Source organism: Anopheles ziemanni, chromosome 3, assembly GCF_943734765.1.
Source record: "Anopheles ziemanni chromosome 3, idAnoZiCoDA_A2_x.2, whole genome shotgun sequence".
Classification (NCBI taxonomy): domain Eukaryota; kingdom Metazoa; phylum Arthropoda; class Insecta; order Diptera; family Culicidae; genus Anopheles; species Anopheles ziemanni.
Window position 1 is genome coordinate 35,010,481 of NC_080706.1, and position 24,144 is coordinate 35,034,624.

The 24,144-nt window shown below is 44.5% G+C and overlaps 2 protein-coding genes across 2 annotated transcripts; one reads left to right on the forward strand and one right to left on the reverse strand.

Moving 5' to 3' along the window:
• Positions 1 to 15,801: 15,801 nt before the first annotated feature.
• Positions 15,802 to 18,594, reverse strand: LOC131284641 (histone acetyltransferase KAT6B-like). Its single transcript, XM_058313505.1, has one exon. It carries the CDS (start codon positions 18,592 to 18,594, stop codon positions 15,802 to 15,804), a length of 2,793 nt encoding a protein of 930 aa, XP_058169488.1.
• Positions 18,595 to 18,978: 384 nt separating this feature from the next.
• LOC131284643 (protein IWS1 homolog) lies at positions 18,979 to 20,217 on the forward strand. The gene is made up of 5 exons (XM_058313506.1): positions 18,979 to 18,992; positions 19,093 to 19,453; positions 19,518 to 19,819; positions 19,907 to 20,018; positions 20,095 to 20,217. Exons 1-5 carry the CDS (start codon positions 18,979 to 18,981, stop codon positions 20,215 to 20,217), a joined length of 912 nt encoding a protein of 303 aa, XP_058169489.1.
• The last annotated feature ends 3,927 nt before the right edge of the window (positions 20,218 to 24,144 follow it).

Sequence of the window (24,144 nt, forward strand, 5' to 3'; positions counted from 1 at the left end):
ATGGCACTTCATCCGATAGCTGCGCCATCCGGTTCCCCAGGTCGGGGTCGTGATCCGGACAGGCGCACCGTCTCCTATCTTAGTACTTAGTGGTATCGACGCTCGTATTAGCGTCCGGCACGCAATCTCGTACAAATGTGCACTCATCCCCGCACTGCAACCTCCCCACCCGTCCCTTGGCGATGGCCGGAGCGCCGTCCTTCCTACCGATAGCAGCTGTACTTACCGATGGACGGCAATTACAATCAACTAGGATACCGTAAACTGTAGCCCGCTAAAACGGACACCCGGATTAATCGATAGCGAAGTGAAAATGACAGTATTTTGTAAGGCAATGAGAGCGATTAGCGATGTTGAAAACTGTGCACAAAACCTAAATGTGATTTTATATATATTGAGAAAAAAAAACTTACAATTTTTGCTGGCACATTCTTTCTCACTCCATCCGAAAACTATCACGAAAGGTTTAACAGATTTAGACGCGCTGCGGAATCGTTGCAGCGAAATTAAGGAAGACTAATTTTAGGGTTCCGCCCTCAAGTTTTACGATATTTTCATTCCTGACAACAACGATCAAAACTGTTGAAAAGGATAGAAAAATTATGATCTATCCATATCTACTTCGTTCATTTAAATTTAAAACTAAACATCAACATAGTTTCAACAGTTCCATTACCTTCTTTTTCTTGACGTAACGACCATCTTCGGTCATGCCAACCGAAAGTTGGGTTGTAAGCCTTGCGCGCTTTTGTCCGTGGTTACTTCAGACTTCACGAACGAGGGAGGAACCGATAACGGTTGGGATTCGAACGCCGTCGACGGAGGGCCGATTGGTCGGTTTTCTAACTAGTTAGAGGATAGTCAAAGGTTTAACATTGGTTAAGCTTAATAACGAAGCGATAGATTTTAATTATTCTCTTTTCCAGCACGTATTCGATCAGAGTTACAGCGCTTTGGTATTGGATCAATGCGATAAATCGAATTGAGTGATACCAAAATTTCGAACATAAAACTCCATCTTAGCTTGAAGTACATATTTTACAATGTATGTGAATGTTTTATTTTAATGTTACTACATCTATTCTACAAACCCTATACAAAATCCTTAGCTCAAAACTCAACACGCATGGGACACGGGTTCGTGTCCTGGGAAAAATCCTGAAAAACTAATAAAAGCACACCCTGAAAGCTTCATTACAATTGCAAAAGCTTTTGCGGGCTCATCGCTTTTGAACGGTGAGATGATTTAGAACGAAACAAATGTGTGCCGTCTCACCATGGAAAAACATCAACATTAGGTTTTCCACATTACGGCCAGAATATTTCTCCGTAATCAAGCTGCTAAATTTTACTCGTCGTTACTTTTTTAATTATTGAATTCCAGCATAAAAATGTTTTTTAAATATCTTTGTATTTGTATGTAACTCTCATCTCTGGACGAACACTAAACGAAATACAAATAAACATACTTGCTGAATATGATGAAGATACTCAACAACACATAGACGTCGGTACCAAGGAAATGAAGTACCAGGCGGCTCCATTAGATTATTTTCCGTACACTGCACACTCTCCCGTGTTCGTACAGTTCGGTCCGAATTTCCCCTGAAAATGAACCGAAAGCCGTGAGCCTGAGCGTGGAGGTGGAAATCACGAACACCCGGACGGATGCGCCCGATTTGCGCTGATCGGGATGAATACTCGCGCCTCTCCAGTCCGAACACCGAAGCTTTGAAGCCGAACGTAACATACCGGCCGAACAGCCCGTCGTTCGGTGCTCCAGTTTCAACCCAGTGCGTTTTGGGTAGCCGCTCCAAGCGGTGGAAATGTCACTCGACTTGTCCGGCTTGTGGTGATGTGGGAAATGATGGTTTTTGTTAAACCTTCCGCCGCTACGGAACCTCTCCTTCCATCAGGATAAACTGCGGGATAATGCTTCGGCTCGTTCGTCCTGACCCATTACCCTTCCGCTACCGCTTTTCCGAAGGGCAACGCGTTGGGACGCTGACATCCATCACACTCAAGCAGTTCCCCTGCTGGTGCGAGGGCTTAGCAGCGGCTACTAAGAGCACTCACTAATGCTACTATAAATAAAATAAAAAAGGGTACCCAAGCTATTTGGTTTAAATTGAACCATTTTTTTTGTCTTTGTTTTGGGTTGTCTACATTGCACGTTTTTTCCTTCCCACGATGGTATACGTTCGTTCGCAATGTTTTGTATTTTTTCCCCGAACTTGAACGCACTCTATCGGAATACGGAAATGGCACCTATAATGATCGTGGAGCAACGGCCCGCACCTGTCAGCGTAATCCTTGCATCTACGGTGCCCCCACCGACCATCCACCCACGCACCGATGACGCGATTTTCCAATGGGGCCAGCAATGGGGCCGTTTTGTTGTTTGCCAAAACACAGATGCTTCGAGTAACGAGCGATCTACGGGCTAGCCGTGTTCGGAAACAGATTCAAACGCTACCTGATAAGAATATTAATTAAGACGGGTTCAACCCACACCGTCCTCGTACGCGGTGTGGACCCCCCCCCCCCCCCCCCCCTTCCACCACCCTCCACAATGGTGAGTGTATTTCTTTTCCTTTTTTTTTGTCGTTTGCTTCCTTTTTATCGTTTTGGTTTTTCGTTAGCATTTCCTTTCACGCAGGCTCGTTAAAAGTTCCTCGAAGCCGACCAAACTCTCTTCTTCCGGAGACCTGTTGGATGTGCTCGAATGGCCCAACTTCGTTGCGCCCTCCATCGAGGGTGGTTCGCAAACAAGCCCTCGCCTTCCGGCCCTTCCCCCTCCCCCCCCCCCCCTCGCCACGGGATGGTGGGTCTCGTTTTTGGGGCCGGTCGTCGAAATTGCGGTCTCCACTCCGTCCGTAGGTAGGGAAATATATTATCAAACTTGTTGGACCGTTCCAGACAACAAACATGCGTGCCCGTGTGCGTGTGCGTATTTGTGTGCGGATCCACCCAATGCCCTTTGCTCACTTTTCCCTATTGCTGGTGGCGTATGTCCTCGCGGTTCATTCAGGCGCTTGCATCCGTTCCCAGCCACCGGAAGACGACAGCGAACACTTTCACTAGCGCACGGCGAGTGTTCCGTTTTTCCCAGCGATCCGGTCTTGTAGCCCGCAGCCACGAAACCGCAACGTCGGAAGTGGACGACTCTGTTCTCGTGCCGGCATCGAGACGAAGGCGACACCGTGACGGGGGAAACCGTGGCGGTTCAACGCTGGGAATCCTTGCTACCTTCGCCGTTACGCAAAACTATACGACAGGCGGGGCTGGGAAAACCCAACGCTTCCCGGAACCATCGGGCAAACCGAGCGAAACCTTTGCCCCGGTGCCTCAATCAGTCTCCCGGGAAAGGCGCTAGCGTGGCGTGGCCAAGAAGCGTTGGCGCAGGGAAAAGTTTTTCGTCCTAAATGGATTTCCCTTTTTATTGGCACCCATACTACTTCCTATCTGTGGAGAGGGCTGGGATGGGTGGGAAGAAGCCGGGGTAGGGGGTTTCCCGATCGATTCTTCCGCGAGCGGCATCGCAGATCAGTCATCAATTTTCCATTTCAAGTGGAACATCGCCGTGAGGCAGTGGATGGATATTGAATATCGAATGCGTCAAAATGACGTACTTGATACTACTTCCCTTTCGTTCCTAGCGCTCGCATAGGTTTGTGTGTGTTTGTGTGTGTGGCTGGAGAAAGGAAGGCGTGCGATTGGCCTTCTCGTTTCAAGCATCCTTCGGCTCACGAGGCCCGCTTTCACACTAACACACCGGGCCGGTGGGACCGGGCACGGGTTTGTTTGCATCGAACGAGCATGTTTTGTGCCGTCGTTTATGTTGGGACACATCCTGCCAAACGCTGCCCTTACTCGCCCTTCGCCCCAAACGATAATAAACCAGGCATAAAAATCATTGACCAGGGCTCACCAACAGGCACGTTTCGTGCAGCCGTTCCGTTCGATCGTTCGGAATGGTTTGGATAGGTTTTGGAAGGATTTTCGTACATCTCACGCCTCATACCGACCGCCTCACAAAACCCCACCGGCCGGATCGAATACCACCCTAATATGATGGGCCGAGCCGGAAGTCAACCGAGCACCCGGGTAGCTTTCCGGTCGCATTAATTATTGAAACCGGTTCGCTTTCGGAGTCCTGTGGTCGGGACGCTAACGGTGACGCTGGTTCGAGCAGCACGATATTCGCCTAAATATTTGAGACAATTACTGTTAATTACAACACTAAACCCGGTCGGTTTTGGGCCGCCCTCGGTACCCGGCAGGCTGGGGTTTTCCGCTTTGCTGGTGCCACCTCGATTTTTTTTTTTCTGCTACCAAAGGCTACATTTAGCCTTTACGGCTAACTAGCCCGCTTTGCTAATGCAAAATGAGTGCATAATCGATCGGTCCGGCACGATAATTACGATGCAACGTTCATGCTAATTTGTATCGAAAATGTTGATCTTTCTCGGTTTGTGCTGATGACTTCTACTTGCGGTTCAACCGTCTGTAACCAAAGTGTTTATTTAGGGTAAATGGCAAACAAACATGTTTAATATGCAATGTTTTTACTGAAGATCCACATAGTGGTTTTGCCATTTTAAAATTGATATTGCAGATGGTCTGAAAGTGGTTAAACTTTTAGCATTTTTTACTTTTAACTTGAAAGAAAGAAATCGGAATAGAACGCCAGGAAACACGGATGAAAACATGTAACGATGAAGGAAACAAGTACCTCGGAAACAAGATAAATTTCGAAAGGTTTAAATTTAAAAACATAATCTAGGCATACAGCAGTTCCAGTTAAATAAAACTAAGTTGAAATAACAAATTTATGAAACATAAAAAGACGCTAAATTATGCAATCCAAATAGACACTTTTTTCACCCAAGTTTTTATGGTTGCAGACCACTTTGTGATGAAATGTTGGCTTGTGGCGATCATCAGTTAATGCCTTACTTGCTCAACAATAACGGCGTGGTTAAAGAAAACTAACATTACCTTTTTGTTCAACTGAGTGAGTGTGAGAGATGTTCGAAAAATCTAAACCAGCGCAAAGTTTATCAATATCTCAATATTGATCAAATCAAACCTACTAAAATCAATAAGTATCCTAAATAATTAAAAATATTATAGCATTTCTGGCAAACTTTCCGATGATTGTGGAACTACATTTTTATGTTGTAAAAGATAGCTTCATTGAAGATAAAGGTTGATTTCGACATAAGCTGATGACGAACATGTTTTGAAAATCCGGTTTTATTAAATAAATTAACTAATACTAACATGATAACTGATTATTCTTGTGAATAACCGATTTGATACGGTTTATATATTTTCATTTCCTTTTTCTTTTCTATTCCATATGTTATAAAAATAGCCGACTATGGCTGTTGACATCTTATTTTAAATAAAAAGGATGTTTTCTTCGTCACGGTTGGAGTCGCTTAACGACTAATGGAGCAGCTTTAAGCACCACAGTGAATCAATATAAAATATTATTACTATCCAGCAGAACAACAAGCTACCTCGGTGTATGGCAAAAACAGGTTTCCAAGTCGACGCATGTTGCACACGGATATTTATGGCAAAACTGCTACCCTACCACTCGCGGGTGTTATGTAAGACTGCTGTAAAGCAACATAAATCAGCATCACAGCTGCTGCGGTAGCAATAATTTCAATTTCATCCACCAATTACGGTTGTTTTTAAAACCCATTATTACCGGTGATCCATCAGAAAATGTTCAGCGCAGCGCACGGCAGCCAGCCAGTTTCCGCCTTCGGCAAGGCAGCGCCAGAAACGGCTGATTCACGACCTCACCACCAGAAACCACCACGAGAACAAATGGCTTCGCGCAATTCTTCACCCACCAAAAAAATATTTTAAAAAAATACCCCGATCCTCGGGATTTCCCGCGTGTAACAATATGCCGGCAGCAACGTCGCACCCGCCGCGGGTGAACAAACCATCCTCCCAGTCCTCGGGTTGGACGTGGAAAATTGACCATCTCGGAAGCGATTCGTTTCTCAGCGAAGTCTGATACCTCATTGTTTCGTTACCTCATTGGTAACCAGCAGCGCGCCATTCCCAGCACCATTTTCACGTAGATCAAGATAGGAAATAATGGCCCAACGCAGTGGTTGGCAAACATCGGAAAAATGTTCCTGTCGCAAGAAACAGCACAGAAACATAAAGCAGAAACCCCGTGTTGGTTTTGTCAATAAGATCTCCGGATTTCACTGCATGTCTTTATTTTTAATTTAAGAAACAAATAAATTATAATTTTAATACTCAATTTCTGAATTTTGACGTGTATAACGAACCTCTTTTAAGTCAAAAATGGTCAATGTCCAAGAAAGAGGAACGTTATACACGGGTAGCAACTTCACTATTTGTACAGATTGTGATGAAAAAGCTGATAACATTGACGATTGCCTCATTGATAATGTGTTTGAAAACACCGGTGAGAAAGAAATGAGATAATACTATGAATTATAATGTTACTTATAAATTGAAACAATAAAATTGTTATAGTTTAATTTGTTACAATACGTCAATCTATTGCTAAAAAATCAAATGGAAAGATTTAGTGCGAGAAAGGTCTGTGCACCAACACTGTTCGAAAAATATAAAGAAATACAAACATTCAACAGTAAAACTAAAAAAAAACAGTAGGAATAAGTAGGATCACAAAACCTACTTTCAAATTTTGAAAGACAATTTTAAAAAATATGCCTAGAAATGTCTAGGAATTTCTACAAGAAAGATACATATTCCAACAGGATAACGAACCTAACCACACAGCCTTATATACCAAGCTGTGGCTTTTTTATAATGTCCACGGAGTCCAGATATGGACGCAATAAAACATCTATAGAAGATCTTAGATGATACTATTCGTAAACGAGCAATCATCACGGCAAATTTGGTCAATTCCACGTGTCATTAAATCAAAGGGATACCCTACAAAATATTGAATCTTACCACTTTAATCTGGTTGTTACACAAATAGGACAACAATCCGCAATAGACATAATTCATAATAAATGCATTTTTTTGTAATATTTTTCCTCTTTTTATCTATGTTTTTTTTTATTTTTCTAGCAAATTTTAATGGTATATAACAATTGAGCAATTCTTTCCCGAATATGACAGTTTGAATTAATTTCTTGAGCCTAAAACACTCCAAAATATAGGTTTCCCAAGAAATTTTCGTCAAAACGAATACTTTTTTACTCACTGTAGATTGTAAAAAGTTTTATAAGCTCTAAAATACGGTATCATTTAATATCAAACCCGAAACGAGATATCTCTCAAACATTTTACCAACACAAACAAGAAAACAAGGTTAGAAGAAAACATAAACAAATGCCAACCATACTATCGCACTGGAATAATTGTATTTTAATAAACCTAAATTAATCGGCAACTCAGCTATATCTTAGATGAAGGAAGGTACACTTTCGACAGAAATGGTGGTGCCGTCTGAAATTTTCTGTTCCAAAACGTGTTTGCCAACCCCTGGCGTAGAGAGTCGAAGCTCGTCAATCACAATCTCTTTTGCGACTTAATTGAATCGGACCGCTGTGGAAAGAATAACCCTCGTGAAAATGGCGACCAGAGCACGCTCTCGCTTCTTCGTTGTAAAAGAAGCAACCGAAGTAGAACGACGAAAAGAAACCTGGATCCGTCCGTCGGTATCTGCCGCCGAGGATCAAATGTAAATGCCACACGCAATAGAACGCATCAAAACGCATACGACCAATGCCATACGATTCAGTCAATCATCGTCATCCAAGACCCTTGCCGATGGAGCACCCAAGTACTTATGATACCAAACCCAGTGGACGAGGGGCCCCTCATATCCGCATCCGGCATGACCGTAACGTCTCGTTCGGGCTTTCATTGGGCCGAAAGTAACGCTCTATTTAGCAAATTGCCAACTTACGTGTGATTCAATTGAAAGGGAAAAAACGTCGGAGCTCGACGAATCGATACACCATTCAAGCGAGTACTCAGGGTATCGCTCATATGAGGTTTGTGTTGCGAAATACTTAAAAAAAAACCCCCAGCCCCGCAAGCGATTGTAAATGAAGCTAAACGAACTAGAAACGAAGCAAAAAGGAAAGCACGGCCACTTCCTAGAGCACTGGATTTAGCTGTTTTACTTTTAGTGAATTCATCGTAAAGATACGAGATGGGGAGATGGGCGATAGAAAGTGTTTTCTTGCGGATTTAGTTTTTCCACCGGAAAAATTAATGAAACAACTTCGTTACGGGTGGAACGAGCTTCCTGCACATGCTTCAGTAATCATGGCACAAGAGACCACACTCGAGCAACAATGGAGTAGCGCATGTCGCAAGGTAGCAAAAACAAATTACATACCAACCCTCGGCGCTTGGCACTCGCTCTTCGCTTTCGAAGCAAACCGAGCCGGTATAACCGAGGCACGAAGGCAGAATAATAAACCTCACAAATCCGAACGCGGTACACTAGACAAGACGGGTGACAGGAAACACCAGGGAGGGCCTCAGTTTCGTTCCGCGTCTATGATTCACCAGTCCAGCCGGGCCCCCGAAGGACGGTCTTCGGTCCGTGGGAGTGAAAAAGGAATCCGTTCGGCAGCGAAAGTCGAGCGGCCCGCCATCCGATACGACGTCCCACAGTCCCATCACAAGCTGAGCAGTTTTCCAACCGTCCGAAGGACAAGATTCCGCCCAGCAACGTCCAAATCCATCATGTGCGCCCTAAAAGCGCCTCATAGAGGGTGCGAGTGAATGGAGGGATTTGTTCGGCGATGCTCGAGAAGCATCGAGGCAGGCGGACGTGCAGGCTGGCTAGCGCTGGCTCCGAATTAGTAGAATGTAATAAAAATGAAAGGAACGCCCGGCGGAATGTTGAATCAAACAAAGTGGAAGCTCAAGCTTTTCCCTTTCCCTCCCACACCCACAATCCGTGCCGAAGCTTGCCGCCTGCGTTGCCTTGGTTACAAGCATCGGCACCGGCACCGCGGTTTGGAATCAAGCGAAAGCAAAAGAGAAACCATCGGAACCACATGGCAAACTTAACTCCGACTGTACACTTGTACAATGTTTTCCGACGTCAAGGCAGAGATGAGAGCCGTCACTGAGGCCTTGTTGCGTTAGGCATCTCGTTGCACCAGCGTTTTGGTTGGCACGGTTGCACCAATGCAACGATGCATTAATTAAAACCCAGTAATTCGTTCTCGCTTGACTTTTAACAGTACTTACAAACTAGAGAAGCTTGTGCTTGAAGGACATTCCTACGTGTTTACTCTAAACGTCCATTGACGAGTTTCCCGCACTGAAACTACAATACTGCCAAATGATTTCCATCCGCGTTTATCATTTAGCTATGGGACTAGTTTTCACTATGTTTTGAAATTGGAAATTGAAATGTTTTTCAAGGCACTTCGCTTATTCGTGTGTTTTACCTAGAAAAATTAAATACGTAACGCAAACATTTCATTGTAACAATCTCCTCTCTATCCCCCCTATTGTGACAAACCTAAACCAACTATCCACGGTTAAGAGCATTACTTTGGGTCCAGAAGTTCCTAGGACTTGGTTCCCGAAGTTCCTTCAAATCTTGGGACACGCTGTCTCCAGAGCGACACTACCGTTTTCATATATATCTACGAACTGTCTTGGGTCAACATATTCACAGTACGAGAACAATCAATTCGATTTGTACTACCGTGGTTTTCCATTGCAATAATGTTGAGCTTACTCTTAGTTCGATCTTGTTGTAAAGTTGTAGCGTTGTTCTAAACGCGGGACTCGGACAACGAACTTAAATGATTTCATAACCATTCTGACGAGAATGATGGTTTTGGTTGAGCAAGCCCAGTATGGTTTGATACAATTTAAACCAACCGGTGGTCTACCGTGGCCTTCCATACCAAGTAAAAAATGGCATGTTTTCATTTGGTTCTTGGCAACCATTCTCAAGGCTGCAGCAGGTTGAATTGATAATTGGTTGGTTTTTCTTTTCCAGTGGTTTCTTCCGATATGATTACACTCTCTTTCCTGCGAATAGCCGTTATACAAACCGTTGCTGTAGTAACTAGCGCTGGATTTTCTCGAATTAGTTAGAGTTTAGTCACAGTTCTTGAAATATGCGAAATGTTCGCAATGTTGAGGTTGCAACTGATTCTGAGGTAAGACAATTTGCCATAATGGTGTCTTGGTAACCACCGTTTGCTTTCTTTGCGATTTGCACTCGCTAATTTCAGCTTGCTAAAGCCCTGAAGTAATTTAAATTGATAATAGCCCTGTTCCATTTCTATAGAATTAATTGAAACCATTTTAAATTGGTCAAATTTCAATCCTTTTCAATTTTTGAGAATTAAAAAAAATTGCTACTTTTTCGTAATAATCAGAACTAAATTTAGACCGTACGCAAGTATAAGAAAGAAGTTGGTATAATAAAATAACAGTAAATCGAATTTGCATAATACTATCCTTTTTATTTAAACCAGTTATCTTAGAAGAAAAGGGCGATTATATACATACACACACACACAAATGTGGTCATTCGATTCGTAATTCGCATCTTTTGATACGGGATGGTTACGAGTAGGTTAAAAGAAGTCTTTAATTTAAACATCCTTTGATAACTTAATAGTGTGAGTGTGATGCACTTTGCCATTTGCTACACCCGCCGGTGAATTACATGGCTTTTGAGCCCATTATGGAAAATTTGCATAAAGCTCCGGTGCGAGATCAAAGAGACCACGCTTTTCCACTGCTTCTGCACATAGCGCACCAAAAGCGCTTTTCAAATTTGCATAGGAAGCTCCGCAACTCCCACCGACATATGAAACTCCCTTCTACCTTTAAATGTTTGGCGGAAGGAAAAACTTTAAATTAACTTCCGAATCGTTTTACAAGCTTTTGCTTTTGCTCTCGATCCAACCACCAACAACGGGACGAAAAAGCCTTTTGACTGCACCGTACGTACAGCCTTCCCCTCTTCTCTAGTATGCTTTCTTGTACATTGTGTCACGAAATAAAACAATGTTGGTAAGAACAACAGCTATATTTGTGATGAAAACATTCTACGGTTCTGTTACATTCTCCATCACGGGTTGCCTTATGCATCAGGGTCTCCGGCCGTGACGCTTGGTTGGTCCGTACCCAAACGGACTGCTGGGCAGGAAACGAAAGCAGCTGGTTCCTCCTGGAACACCTCCACCACGCTGCTGTCGCTGTGTGTGTATGTGTGCGCGGTAAGTGCATGCAAATAGCAGGAAACCGCTTGCGAGAAGTGTAACGTTGAGTTATGACAGTACCATGTAGAAATAAATTATTAAAACTGACAGCGCCCGCAGAATGAGACCTCGCCCGGTTCGCCCGGTCGAGGTTCCGGGCCCACGTTCTCAGCACCCACGTTGGGAAGGACCGAAGAAATTTACGGGAACCGGAAGTGTGACGAGCTTGAGGCGGTGCTTTCTGGCGGGTAAGCGTTTGCTTTTTCCTTTTCCCTTTTTTTGGGTTTGCTTTCCTTCATGCAAGAACATCTAGCAAAGAATCAGGGAGGAAAACACCGTTAATGTTGTCCCATCAGTTACCATCAGGGACTCGGGGTGCAAAGGGAAGGGTGTGCGAACGATGGACATACCTACCGTCTTCTGAGCATTCACTGAAATGCTCCCCCACACCGGGTCGCTCTTTGCAAGACTTCACGAATCCGGAGTCCCTTGCCTTCGCCCAGTACGCGGGTTGGTTTTCTGGTTGGGCGGATTTAGGTGTTTCCTCATTCTTTTTTTCTACTTTGTTGTATTACGAAAATCACAAATCCATGACGCGATGGTGGCACTCTACATGACAAGCGAATCGACCAGATACAACTCCCCGGGTCGAACTCCCGCCGGTGATGGTGAGCTTGTACGGAAAGGTTCTAAAATCGGCCTCATTTCGGTTCTGGACACTCAGATGGGGCAGGGCGGTGAAGCGGTGCTGAAAGAAAGTGTGCAGAAAGTCGCTTCAAGCGAATGATAAATCAATTAAACCGTTTTTGATTACCTTTGTTCTGACTTTTCCAAGACAATTAGCCTCGGACGTCGAGTTCGTTGTCACCGGGGCGGAGCGGGCAGGACCGCAAGCGGAAAAACGTCCCGGCTGGGAAGGAAACTGAGGTCGGATCGCTCAGGACCGGGACGACCGGCGTTAGGATTGTTTTTCGTGATTGTTTTCTCTTCTTCCTTTAACTGTAGCACTCCCATCGGTGCCTTCGCCCGACATCGTTACGCAATTAGTACGACGAAGGCGTAAACGCCGCCAGTGGGAAATTGTGATTTCATGAGTTTCCGAAATGGAACTCCCTGCCTTCGGATGGCAAAGCAGTTTCGCTCCCGACCGATGCTCCAATCGGATATTTTAAGTTCACTTCCTTCCTTTCTTGCTTCAATTCTTTCTTCTTTCAGACCAAGCTTCTTTCCTTCCTGCCTGTCTTCCTTCCTGCCTGCCTTCCTTCCGTCGTTTCGGCTCATTTTCCCATTTACCGTTCTGCCGGCGCCATTTCTTTGCACGAGTCTCGTCGAATGAAACCCCCCAGGTCGTGATCGGCGTTTGTACTTTACCGTCAGCCCCGTGCGGTCATTTTAAGTGTTTGGGAAATCAAACTTTTCATCCCGATGCCGGCGGCGAGGATAGCTAAAAAGCCATTATGCCAAATGAAATCCAATTCTATGCAACACACAGTTCGATGTTTATTCGGAGGAGCGCACAGTTCGATGCTCACCATCGCTATATTTCTAAAATGGCATACGAGTAAAGGTATCAGTGATTGGGACTTGTAGAACCATTAGCTCTTTTGTAGTAGAAATGCATTTATAATAATATAATAACAGTCATAGCATATCATCCAAACGCAAATATTTATGTAAAGTCATACTGTGCTAGTGTCCAGTGGCCATTGCGTTGCCCATTCTGTAAATAGTCAAATATACCTTATATTACCATGTTTTTAAATGAAAAAACTCGTTTTATTTATCGTGGTTCGGTGGGAAAATATCGATTCAAATTTATATTTACAGAAACAACAAAGTGTAGAAACCAGAGTGGTTCCATTGAAAAAGGAAATATTTTCTATCTATTCTGACAGAAAAGGAGAGGAAAAATGCATACTGCTGCTAGTTGTATGTTCATCAAACTTCGACCTCTCAACTATGTTATTTAAAAACCCTCTCAGTTCCATTTAGCTTTTGAAGATAAAATAAAGTGTTCGAAAATAATGATGCGGATAAATAATAGCAACTGACTCATTTAGCGAAAATATAAGGATACTTAGATTACCAAAATCCTGCTGAACATTGTTTTTTGAAAAAAAAAATCAAATATTGGCCCGATATCAAGCTCGGGCATTATGAAACACAACGAAACGGCAAGCCCTGCAGTAAAGTAAAAACAACGCGAAACATCTAAGGTTCTTCGTAAAGTTCAATACAAAACCAATAGCAAAACTCATAGCACAAAAAACCCTATACATAAAATAAAAATAGATTATTGAACTTAATCTTTAGAGCATAGTTTGCTAGATTGATTTACAATCGCACAGTTTCCACAACAATGGTTAAAAAAATGACAATTTCTTCCCAATTGAACTTGCAAACAAGGTTGTTTCAATTTTATATTTGACTGAAACTTCATATTTCACATCCTAGATAAATTTTACCTTAAAAAATGCATTCAAGGAAAATAAGAATATATATCATGTTTCATGTGTTTGCATAACTGGTTAGGTGGATCAGTTTTATCACATTCTAGAATTGTTCTTAAATAAATTTTACTTCGATAATAGAAAGAAAGCGAACAAACCTATCTGGTTTTGGTGAAAAATTAATAATCATCATACTATTCTATTTTTAAATTTAGTGCAGAAAGTATTACTAATGTGCTACGGAAATCCTAAAACCTGTACACCATTACAGCAGAAAAAGCATTACCCTGTTGGCTTGTCGAATGCACAATACCTTTCGGCACGATTGGATGTTCCGTGAATTGAAGAGTTTTACTGAAAAATGAATCTACGTATGTTGCTGCCCTTCTTCCGCGACGTTGCGAAAGTAAAAAATCCACCAGGTCATTCTATTGTCGTTAGCGTTAATCGATACGGCGCGATCCTGTCGGCGGTGCTTTTCTTTCGTTTTTCATTAATTACACCTGAACTACGAGTGGCCCAAAGCGTTGCCCGTCGAAGGTGAAAGGAGAAAAATATGCCCATGCAGCCCGCCCACCCCCAGAGCCGTGGCAAAAGAAACGACCCAGCCGGCATATGATTAATTGAAAGCTTTTCCCCGCAACAGGCCCCAACGCCCTTCGCTCGTGAACGGGATTCACCGATGGTAAATGCGATCCCACACCCGAACCCCAAAAATTGCGCGAGCGCTCCGTTTCGAACGGCGGTGGAAAAAAACACCAGCGGCGCAAGGGAAAAATAAACATTGTAAAGCGAAAACGGACCAAACTGGTTTCGCACCGATCACATTTTCCGCCCGCGGGATAAAGGAAAGTAAAATCGATATCCGCCGCTTGCCACGGTTCCGTTTTCATGCTTTCTTCCCTAGCGTTTGAGCGCACGTTTGATGATGGCAGAAACAACTTTGTCCCGCAAAGCTGGTTCCACTCCATCCGCAAAGCCTGTATGGTTAGGTGACTAACGCCTTTCTATCTCGCCGTTCGCTTTTCTTCGCGATTACGCACACAACCTTCCCTGACGGCAACGATTTCCTTCACCGGGACACAACCCTTTTCAACCGGAAGCATCCTTATCTCCGGCATTTCCCCAGCTATTTCAAAGCAGTTAACGAAGGAAAGAGGAAAAAAAACACCAACAAAATTCACGAGATGGCATCTTAATGCAATTAGGCGGTCATTCCATTCCGGGATGGAGGCTGACAACGAGCCTCTGCCGGGACGGCGGTTTGTTCAGAGTTTATTGAATTGCAGCGGCAACTACAATCAATCTCACTTAGTTCCGGTTAGCGTTCAAACATTTTAATTGCACACGAACATCCCTTGGGTCAGCGGTGCGGAGAGCCACGAGAAGAGAGCAATATGTTGCCCAAAGGACAGATTTTGGGTGCTTGCACGTGCGCGGTTTGTTTTCACCCATTCAACCAAAAAAGAAACCAAATCTACAAAAACATTCTCCTGAAGGTCAGCTTTTCAATTGGTTCGACTAGATATATGGACATAGCCACGGAGCCCGCGGTGCAACCAAACACAACCACTCTGGCATCTCTGGTAGCCCCGAAACAGCTGGGCAGCAATGCACGGGTCGTCCATTGCGGGAAACACGTCATACCTTTGAACCAGGTCGGGGCACGAGGCGCCATCGTGACGGTTGCGATGTCTGCAGTCCAGGAAATGAATGGTTTTCAGCTTGCCAAGAAACTACACGGTGGATAGAAATGAAGGGATGGGGGAGGGAAAAGGGGGGGGGGGGGGGGGGAGGTTGGTAGGGAATCAACCGTACGGACAACTCGTAACAAAATCGACGTAGCACAGGCTGCCAATTCCAATGGCAGCCAAGTTCGTGGCCTTAACCCTTTGCGGTTTAGAGAACTTTTATCTACCTACCAAACAACGTTACCGAGTAGGAAAAATAAAATCAAAAACAACTATTCTCTGGTGCAGGAAATTCCGAGCATAAATTCGTTTATTGAAAGCTAAATTCTAAAACGGCCATGGCTAACATTGAGTATAATGGCTCCGAAACCAAACCATTACAAGATATGTATCACTTTCTTTTGTTTACTTGCCTACACCCCCTTACACTGTCCTCGGGAACATCCTTACGTTCGAACTACTAAGCTCAATCGTGTTACCCTCGCTTGGCCTACCCCTAACACCAGGCCGAGTGGGTCGACAATGGGTATATAAAGTTACCTGATGGCTCGACGTAACGTTGCCATCTCTACTAATGCCGTGTTCTGCGCTGCCTCTACCCTCATCCGCAGTCCAGTCCAATCGCTGCCGTTTGCAGCTGATTACCTCCTGCAGGCAGACGATGGTTCGTTTCCGACATCTGCTGGCACTGCTCCGCTTAGCACTGGACAACTTCGGGGTGGACATGTGTGGCTCGAAGTGGTGAGACAATGCAGCACCCAGCGACGGCGATCCTCGGTGTTCAACGTTCACAACGAACTGCTGTTTAAAAGGTGCGATCGGTGTGAATCCATGTACCGTATTGCTAGGGGACGGCTTCTGTAACTCGCTTTTCGGTGTACCCATGAACGCTTCCACGCTGTCCAGCGAAACCTCCTCGTCCGTACCGCATCTGTCCGATGGCCGCGATAGTACGAAATCGTTTGCGGAAAGCGGTTCCATCAGCACAACTGGAAATTTACCCTCGCACCAAGATGTATTCGAATCCTTCGATTCCTCTGAGGCGGGTTTCAGCGATCGGTTTGATTTGGGCGTTCCTGTCGTTAGCGATAGTGACAGGTCGAATAAATCTTTACTGTATTTTTTCGGCCGTGATCGCTTTCGACCAGAGCTCGTTCTTGCGATGCCATCTTCTTCCAGTGAATTGTCCGTGTCGTTGCCACTGTGCTCCGATGGACTTTGCGCAATGAGTGAATGTTTCGTTGGACTTTTCCCAGTGGAGCTAGAGTTGAGTAAAATGTTCGCATCGTTGCCATTTCCTTTCTCAGCTTTGCTAGGAGAACATTTGTTTCTAACCTCATCCACGTTTGGTGTATTTTGCGAGCTCGGTGAGCTAGATGAATCGTTCTGGAAGCTTACATTTTCTACCACAGCAGACTGCTTGACAATTGAACTAACGCGCATATTTGGTATCCACCGAAGACCCATTTCCTTGACTCTGGCAGATTCGGGCGATCGGTTTATACGCACTTGATGTGCCTCCACAGCCCGCCAGTCGATGCAGATTATCGGCCGATTGGTGCGACAGCAACCCTTCTTTTGACCCCTATACTTGATGAAGTGCAGCTTCCTTAGAGCCGTGACAATGTCGCTCACGAACATGCCGGTATCCCGGGATATTGTTTTCAGCGTTAGGGGTGCGTCACGATTGAGGTACAGGTACGAAAGTATAACCGAACACCAGTACTTATGGTAAGATACGCGTCCCATATCGGAAAATGGGCGCTCGGGTGTGCCAGGCTTCCGCTCCACACGACTTAGTAGGTAGCTGAAATCAATCAGAAACCGCCCATAACCTTGCCGTTGGCACTGAGGCATCGTCAGGATGCAGGACACGTTGTAGCTCCGCTGGTTCATCTTTTCCTTCGAAAAGTATCCGACGATATGCTGCCCGAGCCTATCGCGTTTGGTCAGGATGTAGAACATGAACGGTTCGACGTCGAAGTATAGCGTTTTGTGATCGAGAAATAGTTTTGCCAACAAGCATAAGCTCTGGCAGTACAGCTTCTGCTCATTTCCGTCCACCTCAAAAACGGATAAATCATCGTCGCGATAAATTTCACCCCCTGGAGGATGTCGTAAGATACACTTGCCCTGGTGACGGCGCAGCTCATTGTCCGTCTTCATGTACTTCAGGCAGAATTCACACATGTAGAGCACTTTCAGTTTGGCATATTCCTGAGGGAAGGGGCTTGAGTACCACGATTCGATTTCGTACTTGCCGAACCGAATTGCTTCCGGTGTACGAGCGAGATTATCCGTTTGCAGATGGCATGTCTGCAATAGTACCATCCGGAAGATATCAAAATCGTCGGTAGACACCTGTCCAGCTAACTTTATCTTCATCGCCTCAATACGTCCATCAATCAGGTCAGCTTCCTTGGGTTGCGATCGGGAACACTGTGTACCGTGCTCACTGGACTTATTTAAACCAACACTTTTCTTCAAGTTCTCTGCACCGATGCGCGAACAATTTGACCGATGATCAGTTCTTGATTTTTTCGCATCGCATTGCTTATCATTTTGTGAACAATCGTCGCACTGCCAGGGCGTTCTACTTTTCCACTCGCTGGTCAATGGTGGTACCATGCACTGAAAGTGGAACTTTCTTGCACAATCGGCACATTCCAGCAGGCAGCATCGAGCTTGGCTCAAACTTGTGATCCTGGTGTTACAAGCATCACACGGTTGGCAACAGTCATCGCAGAACCAATTATTTCCCACCGATACCAGCTGGGACAGTGGGACGGAAGTTTCCAGGCCATTGAGTTTGTTGGAGCAACTATCGTGTAGCGATATCCCGCACCGTTCACACGAGCTCATCGGTTCCGGCTGATCATTGGGGCCTTTGATGCTAGTTCTGAGACATTCGATGCAGATCGCGTTAGGAAACGAACAGCATTTCCGGGAAAGATGCTCCCTTCGGCGCCTTGCTTTGCCTTGAACCAATCGATATATGGGAGCATCGCGCACAAAACTCGCCTCGATCAGGCCACTTGATTCAGCTTCCTGTAGTCTCGCAGCGATCGTTTTTTCTTCGAATATGTGGCGCTTGCGTATTGCATGGCATATGCTGGCCATCGTAGGACGCTGTCTACTAACTTGAATCTTCTCGATGGCGTCCATTATCCACTCGTACCACGTTTCCTTACTGACTTGCTTCTTTCTAGCAGGCATTATAATTGCGACGCGGATGAAAACTTGTTTTCTATCGAGAACCACTCCGAATCGATGTTTAAACGCCACTAAATAGTTGCATTCAATTGTTTCCATAAATATGCACCTGCGTGTCAGCAACGCAGGTTTTGTTTACCTTCCGATCTACTGTGGTAAAAATTCCCAACACTAGTTACCTCTCTGTCTATATAATACTAGTTATCTCTCTTTCGTTTAGTATGAAATTATTTTATTCGGCATTCTGTACCTTACGATTTCATAAAAAAGGTAATTTTAGCGTAATTGTTTAGCGTAATTCGTCAAAAACTGAACAGCATATCTCACCTAGCGATTTCGCTAAAACTAAAACCTACAGAAATACTTCCTACTTGGGGGGCGTGCTAGATGTGTGTAAAATTGTGACATGATCGCAGTTATACGTTTTTACATCTTTTTGCATCAGTCGCAATCATAGTTGACATCGCGTGATTACATTTGTTTTCTTCAAATATTCCACAGCGGCCAATTCATGTCTGACTTCGACAACATGTTGGCGCGCAAGAAGGAGGAAAAGTCCCGTCTTCGGAAGCGGAACGAAATCGATTTGGTCAATGAAAACGACGATCTAATTGCGCAGCTGCTGCAGAAGATGCAGCACGCAGCAGAGGAAGACCGGCGGCTGAACACTGAGGGTAAACCGGCCACGAAAAAGATTGCCATCTTAAAGCATGTGATGTCCCAGCTGATCAAGAAGGACTTGCAGCTGGCTTTCCTGGAGCACAGCGTTCTAAACGTACTGACCGATTGGTTGGCCCCACTACCCAATAAGGCTCTCCCGTGCCTGCAGATCCGGGAAAATATTCTAAAGCTGTTGGCTGATGTAAGCTACTCGAAGTATCGCATTTGCGTGCGAATCTTTACTAAATTTGGCTTTCGCTTCCCAGCTTCCGGCGATTGATAAGACATACCTGAAACGGTCGGGTATCGGTAAAGCCGTAATGTACTTGCACAAACATCCGGATGAAACGAAAGCGAATCGCGATCGGGCTGGTCGGCTGATCTCTGATTGGGCTCGCCCGATTTTTAATCTCAGCGCCGACATCACGGCAATGACGCGCGAAGAGCGGCTGGAACGTGACTTGCTGCGGATGTCTCAAAAGCGCAAGCAATCCCCTGAGCCATCCATTCCTGCGCACGTCAACGACAAGGGATTACCGTTTGACGACGTTGAAAGGTACGTGAACATGTTCTACTTCAAAACGTCGTCTTCGTTTTGGCAGTAGCTTTGTTTGAGATTTTTCTAATTCAAATTAATTTCAACGTTCCCTTTCAGGGGTGCAATTCGTCCAGGTGATATTGGTTGGATCCATCGAGCCCGTGTACCTATGCCTTCCGATAAAGAGTACATAATTCGGCCGAAATCAAACATAGATACGGATATGAGTGTAAGTACATGCGCTCCCCTCTAATGTGGTACAAGTTTCTATCATTGCGTGTTTTCCCTGGTTGAACATTTCTCAGGTAACAAAGAAAAAGTTGAACCGGTATGAAATATCCCTGAAGAAATTTCTCTACAAGAAAAAACAGAACTCTAGCTGTCGCGCTGCGAATTTTTCGATCAATGAGAGCAAATTAGGACTCTAACCGCTTCACTCCTTTTTACTACGGCTCATCAATCAAATGCTTTGCTGTACGTTAATTGTTTTTTTTTCCCCGAAGCATCCAGCATTTTTAGTGTAGAACCCAAGCACTCTAAAGATCTGCTAAAGTGCCGTGCAGCGTCACCGCTCTTGACCTTATGTTTTGGGATGTAAGATATGGAAGGCCGTAGCTGTATGTGGGAGGTAGGCATTAATAGTAAGTGTGCCGTAGTTCTTTGACATCAGTAAAACTCCAGCAGCAATTTTATGCAGAAACAAAAATTTTGACGCTTGCGATTTCATAATCATCAACTTACGAGGCGCTCTGGTTTGCTGGCCATAAACAGTGCCAAACTCGTGGATACCGCTAATGGGAAAACCCACGGTTGATCTGGCAGAAGTAAGTGAACTCTACCGTTGTGGTGGTAACGCCATCAGGACGCCATCCAATCGGAACGGATTTGAATATTGAATGAGAAAATAATTACTTTGGCCTGCTGAACGTTTTCGTTCATTCATAACGTTGTCCGAAAAGATGAAAGTCCGGCTGTCATGCTCACAGCACGCAGGCCTTTGCTGCCCTGTCCTTCGAACTGTCGCTTGCAAGACCAGCCCCGTTTCCGTTCGGGCCCGCTCTTGCCATGCGGTTGCCACTAGCGCACTCTAGCACTGAGCTGCATGAAAAAACCGGCAGCATGAACGGAAAGCGAGCGAGAAACAATAATCCCTGTCAGAACAGCAGCTCCACCGTTGCGATAGTCGGAGATGATTCCATTGTAATTTTACTTAGTTGAACTCATCCGTAGGAATTGGTAGCAGACATTACTCTCTACCTCCAATGCTGGATTTCAACCGTCCACTGCTGCTTCCCTTTTATTTTTGTCGCATCTTCCGCCACGAACAGCACTTAAATTGGTTCCCGGATTTTAACCTTCAACGTCCTTCATGGCTTCCTTGCCTCGGTGAATTGTTTCCATATTTTGCAGGCGCTTTAATTTAGCCCAAAAGCCGATTCTAAGTTTTCACTCTCCTGTTTTACTTCATACCAGCGCAGCAGGAAAAGTCAAACAATGTTCTTGAAAAGTGGGATCCCCGTGCGATTCAAGGATCCTTTCCCTTTTTTTTCGCGTATCAACCCTTAACAAGTAATTGATTCCCACCGGACGGTTCGGCAAAAATTCCTTTGTAAAATAATCCCTGAATACATTCCCTCGCAGTGGGGGGAAAAATGAACAAAAACGGGCAACGGAAGAGAAAGAGCCATCGGTTTTCTTTAGGAGATCCAAATTACGTGCCAATGAAGATTGGTCGGTCATGTTGGTTGCTGTGGCGGTGCCCGGGGTACGGTTTCCTTTTCCATCCCGGTGCTTACTCATTGATTGGAGCAATCGATCCGGCAAGCTTCCCGGCGGTCGGGTTATATCTGGCGTTCCGTGAATAGAATAGAAGGCTACGGAGGCCAAGCGCGGGTCGAATGAATCTGTAATAATCATCAGCGGAAGTAGATTGAGTTTTAATTATGTCTCGTTTGTGATGCTGTTTTTAGTGTCTTACGTACAAACGCGATAATGATTGGCCAGAAATGGAATACAGTATTGACGCTAGAAGCCTATAAGGACAAGCGCCATTTCAAAATTCAGAATTTAATTTCCTTTGCAATAACTGTTCTATCTAAAATATATTCAAATTATCTTCCTTAATACATTGATATTCCAATTTAGTTGATTATGCTTTAAAATGTCCTCAACAATTTAGCCATGCAAACTAAGCTGTACTCTTAACGGTAAACAAATAGGTTTGCTGCATTAATAAGTGCCAGATTTACGCTACAATTCGTTTGCTACTGCTAATTTGTAGCATACTTATGTTACATTTTCCCAAAAATCTTGAAAATGCATGAATTAACGAGTGGTACGCCTATATATGAATAGCGTATTGATCAACTTGCTAGTTAGCTGGAAAGCTGCGAATAGGTATGGAAAAACTCGAACTGCCGAACTGCTTGTAAAACAAGCTCTGTCTCTTTATTCCACTTGTGGTTATTGAGTGATAGCTTATGTGGTAGCCCAATGAAAATGTTTCAGTAGTCATGTCCGTTTGTCGGGTTCAATCTTCACGAAAGGGACGTCATATATGGGGCATATAGCTTCCGAATAATTGCATCTTCTCCGACAGTGACATGTTCTCGTGGCAGTTTCTATCCATGTCACATGCTGCCATCCTATGGGCACATAGGATGGTGACGTTGATAGTGATGATGAAGACGACTAGCCTGCTAAGTTTTGGTACGGTTCTGGTATCTACCTCCGTTTTCCATGGGATGCGTACCTGATATGAACAGTTTAAATTCCATAATTAAATTTGCTGCCAAGCCTAACTGAATTGCCGTCACGTTTCATTGTGGAAGTGTTAACCGTAGAGCAGATCGGCTGCGCACAAACTCGTTGAAAAGCTATGCACCTTACTGCCAATCGTGAGCCTCGCTGCTCGGGCAACGGCTATGCTTAAGGAGAAAGCACATTGGACTTGGGTTGGCGGTGCGAGGAACGGTGCAGTGGGAACTACTTCATCTTAATCAAATTCAACCCGTCGCACCAGGACCTGTAACGTTATTTACCGAGCAATAACCGGTAGACGACGGTGGCATAGCGACGCGTACACTACTGCAATGTACGGGCATTCTATTTCGACGCAGAAGTTGGAAACTTTGTGGCCAGGTTACCAGGAACAACTAAAAATTTGACTTCCGTGCAATTTCTATCAGAAACTTGCATAATATTTTCATTAGATGTGTACCGGTTGGCCACGAACAATTAACATTATGCACCATATTAAATATTGTGTACGTCTGCCCCACAAAGAATGTATGCGTACTATTTTAATGTGATGTAAACGACTAGTAAATTACGTGTTGCAAATTTTTGTTGTGCGCATTCAGCTAACATACTTGCTAGTTAATTACAATTCAACAGGCAACAGTTTACGGATGTTGTTCGTAACTGCAATGTGCGGTTTTATACTTACACTCTGCAAATAACATAATGACCTCGCTTTCATTCTTCAGCAAACGGTATAAAAAAAACAATTAGCAATAGACTTTCAAACGAAAATTGAAACGTTGCCGCATGGTCATAAGTTTAGAAAGTATAACTCTTTGAGAGCATATGGTCGAATGAAATCACATTTAACGCTCAAAAAAGTGCACACACATGAGCATAAAGCAGACATACTCGGCGCACGAAAACCGACTATTGGTAGCACAGATGGTGAGCAAATCTTTTTGCTAAAGGAGATGAAAATCGACGAGCAACCTTTTGGGCGGCCAACTGGACGGACAATATCAATTTTTCAACGAAACATCAATGGCGAGTTGTAAAAGGAAACCATCGTTTCCGTTTTCTCGCCTTCGTCCGGGGTTGCGAAGCAAGAGGCCCTTCAGTGTCAAACATGCTTTTCGACCTGATGTCCGTCTATTTGTCCTCGGAACGATTTCATCCGACGTTTCCTGCTGCCCAAGATTCGACTCATCGAACATAAAACGAACGTGTCCACGAACCAGTGGCCTGCACGAGCACGAAAAGACAACGGGATGCCAGCATCAAATTACCGGTCGTTGATTGATCCAGTTTTTGCCCACCCTTTCAAACGGAAAGCACAATCGGTGCGTCGTAGCTATTTCAAGTGGAAGGCTAGTGGAAGCTGATTCGGTTGTTGGAAGGAAGAAAAACTACACATCCCAATCATTCCCTGTTAACAAGCGACGGAACATGTGTCGGGAGGATTATTCCGACAACGTTTCTGTGGCAGAATGTGGTGCTTCCGGAGAAATCGGTACATTTTAAAACAGTAGTTACTGTAAGCTTGTCTCGTGGAAGCAAGGACACATTATTAATTACTACCAGCCCGTTCAGTTGTCTTTTCAGCTGACTCT

What these genes read in the sequence shown, in the direction of transcription:
- LOC131284641 (XM_058313505.1), bottom strand. Translation starts at nt 18,594, where the DNA reads ATGCCTGCTAGAAAGAAGCAAGTCAGTAAGGAAACGTGGTACGAGTGG.
- LOC131284643 (XM_058313506.1), top strand. An exon ending in TTCTAAAGCTGTTGGCTGAT is followed by an intron (nt 19,454 to 19,517) that starts GTAAGCTACTCG and finishes TTCGCTTCCCAG; the next exon opens with CTTCCGGCGATTGATAAGAC. An exon ending in ACATAGATACGGATATGAGT is followed by an intron (nt 20,019 to 20,094) that starts GTAAGTACATGC and finishes AACATTTCTCAG; the next exon opens with GTAACAAAGAAAAAGTTGAA.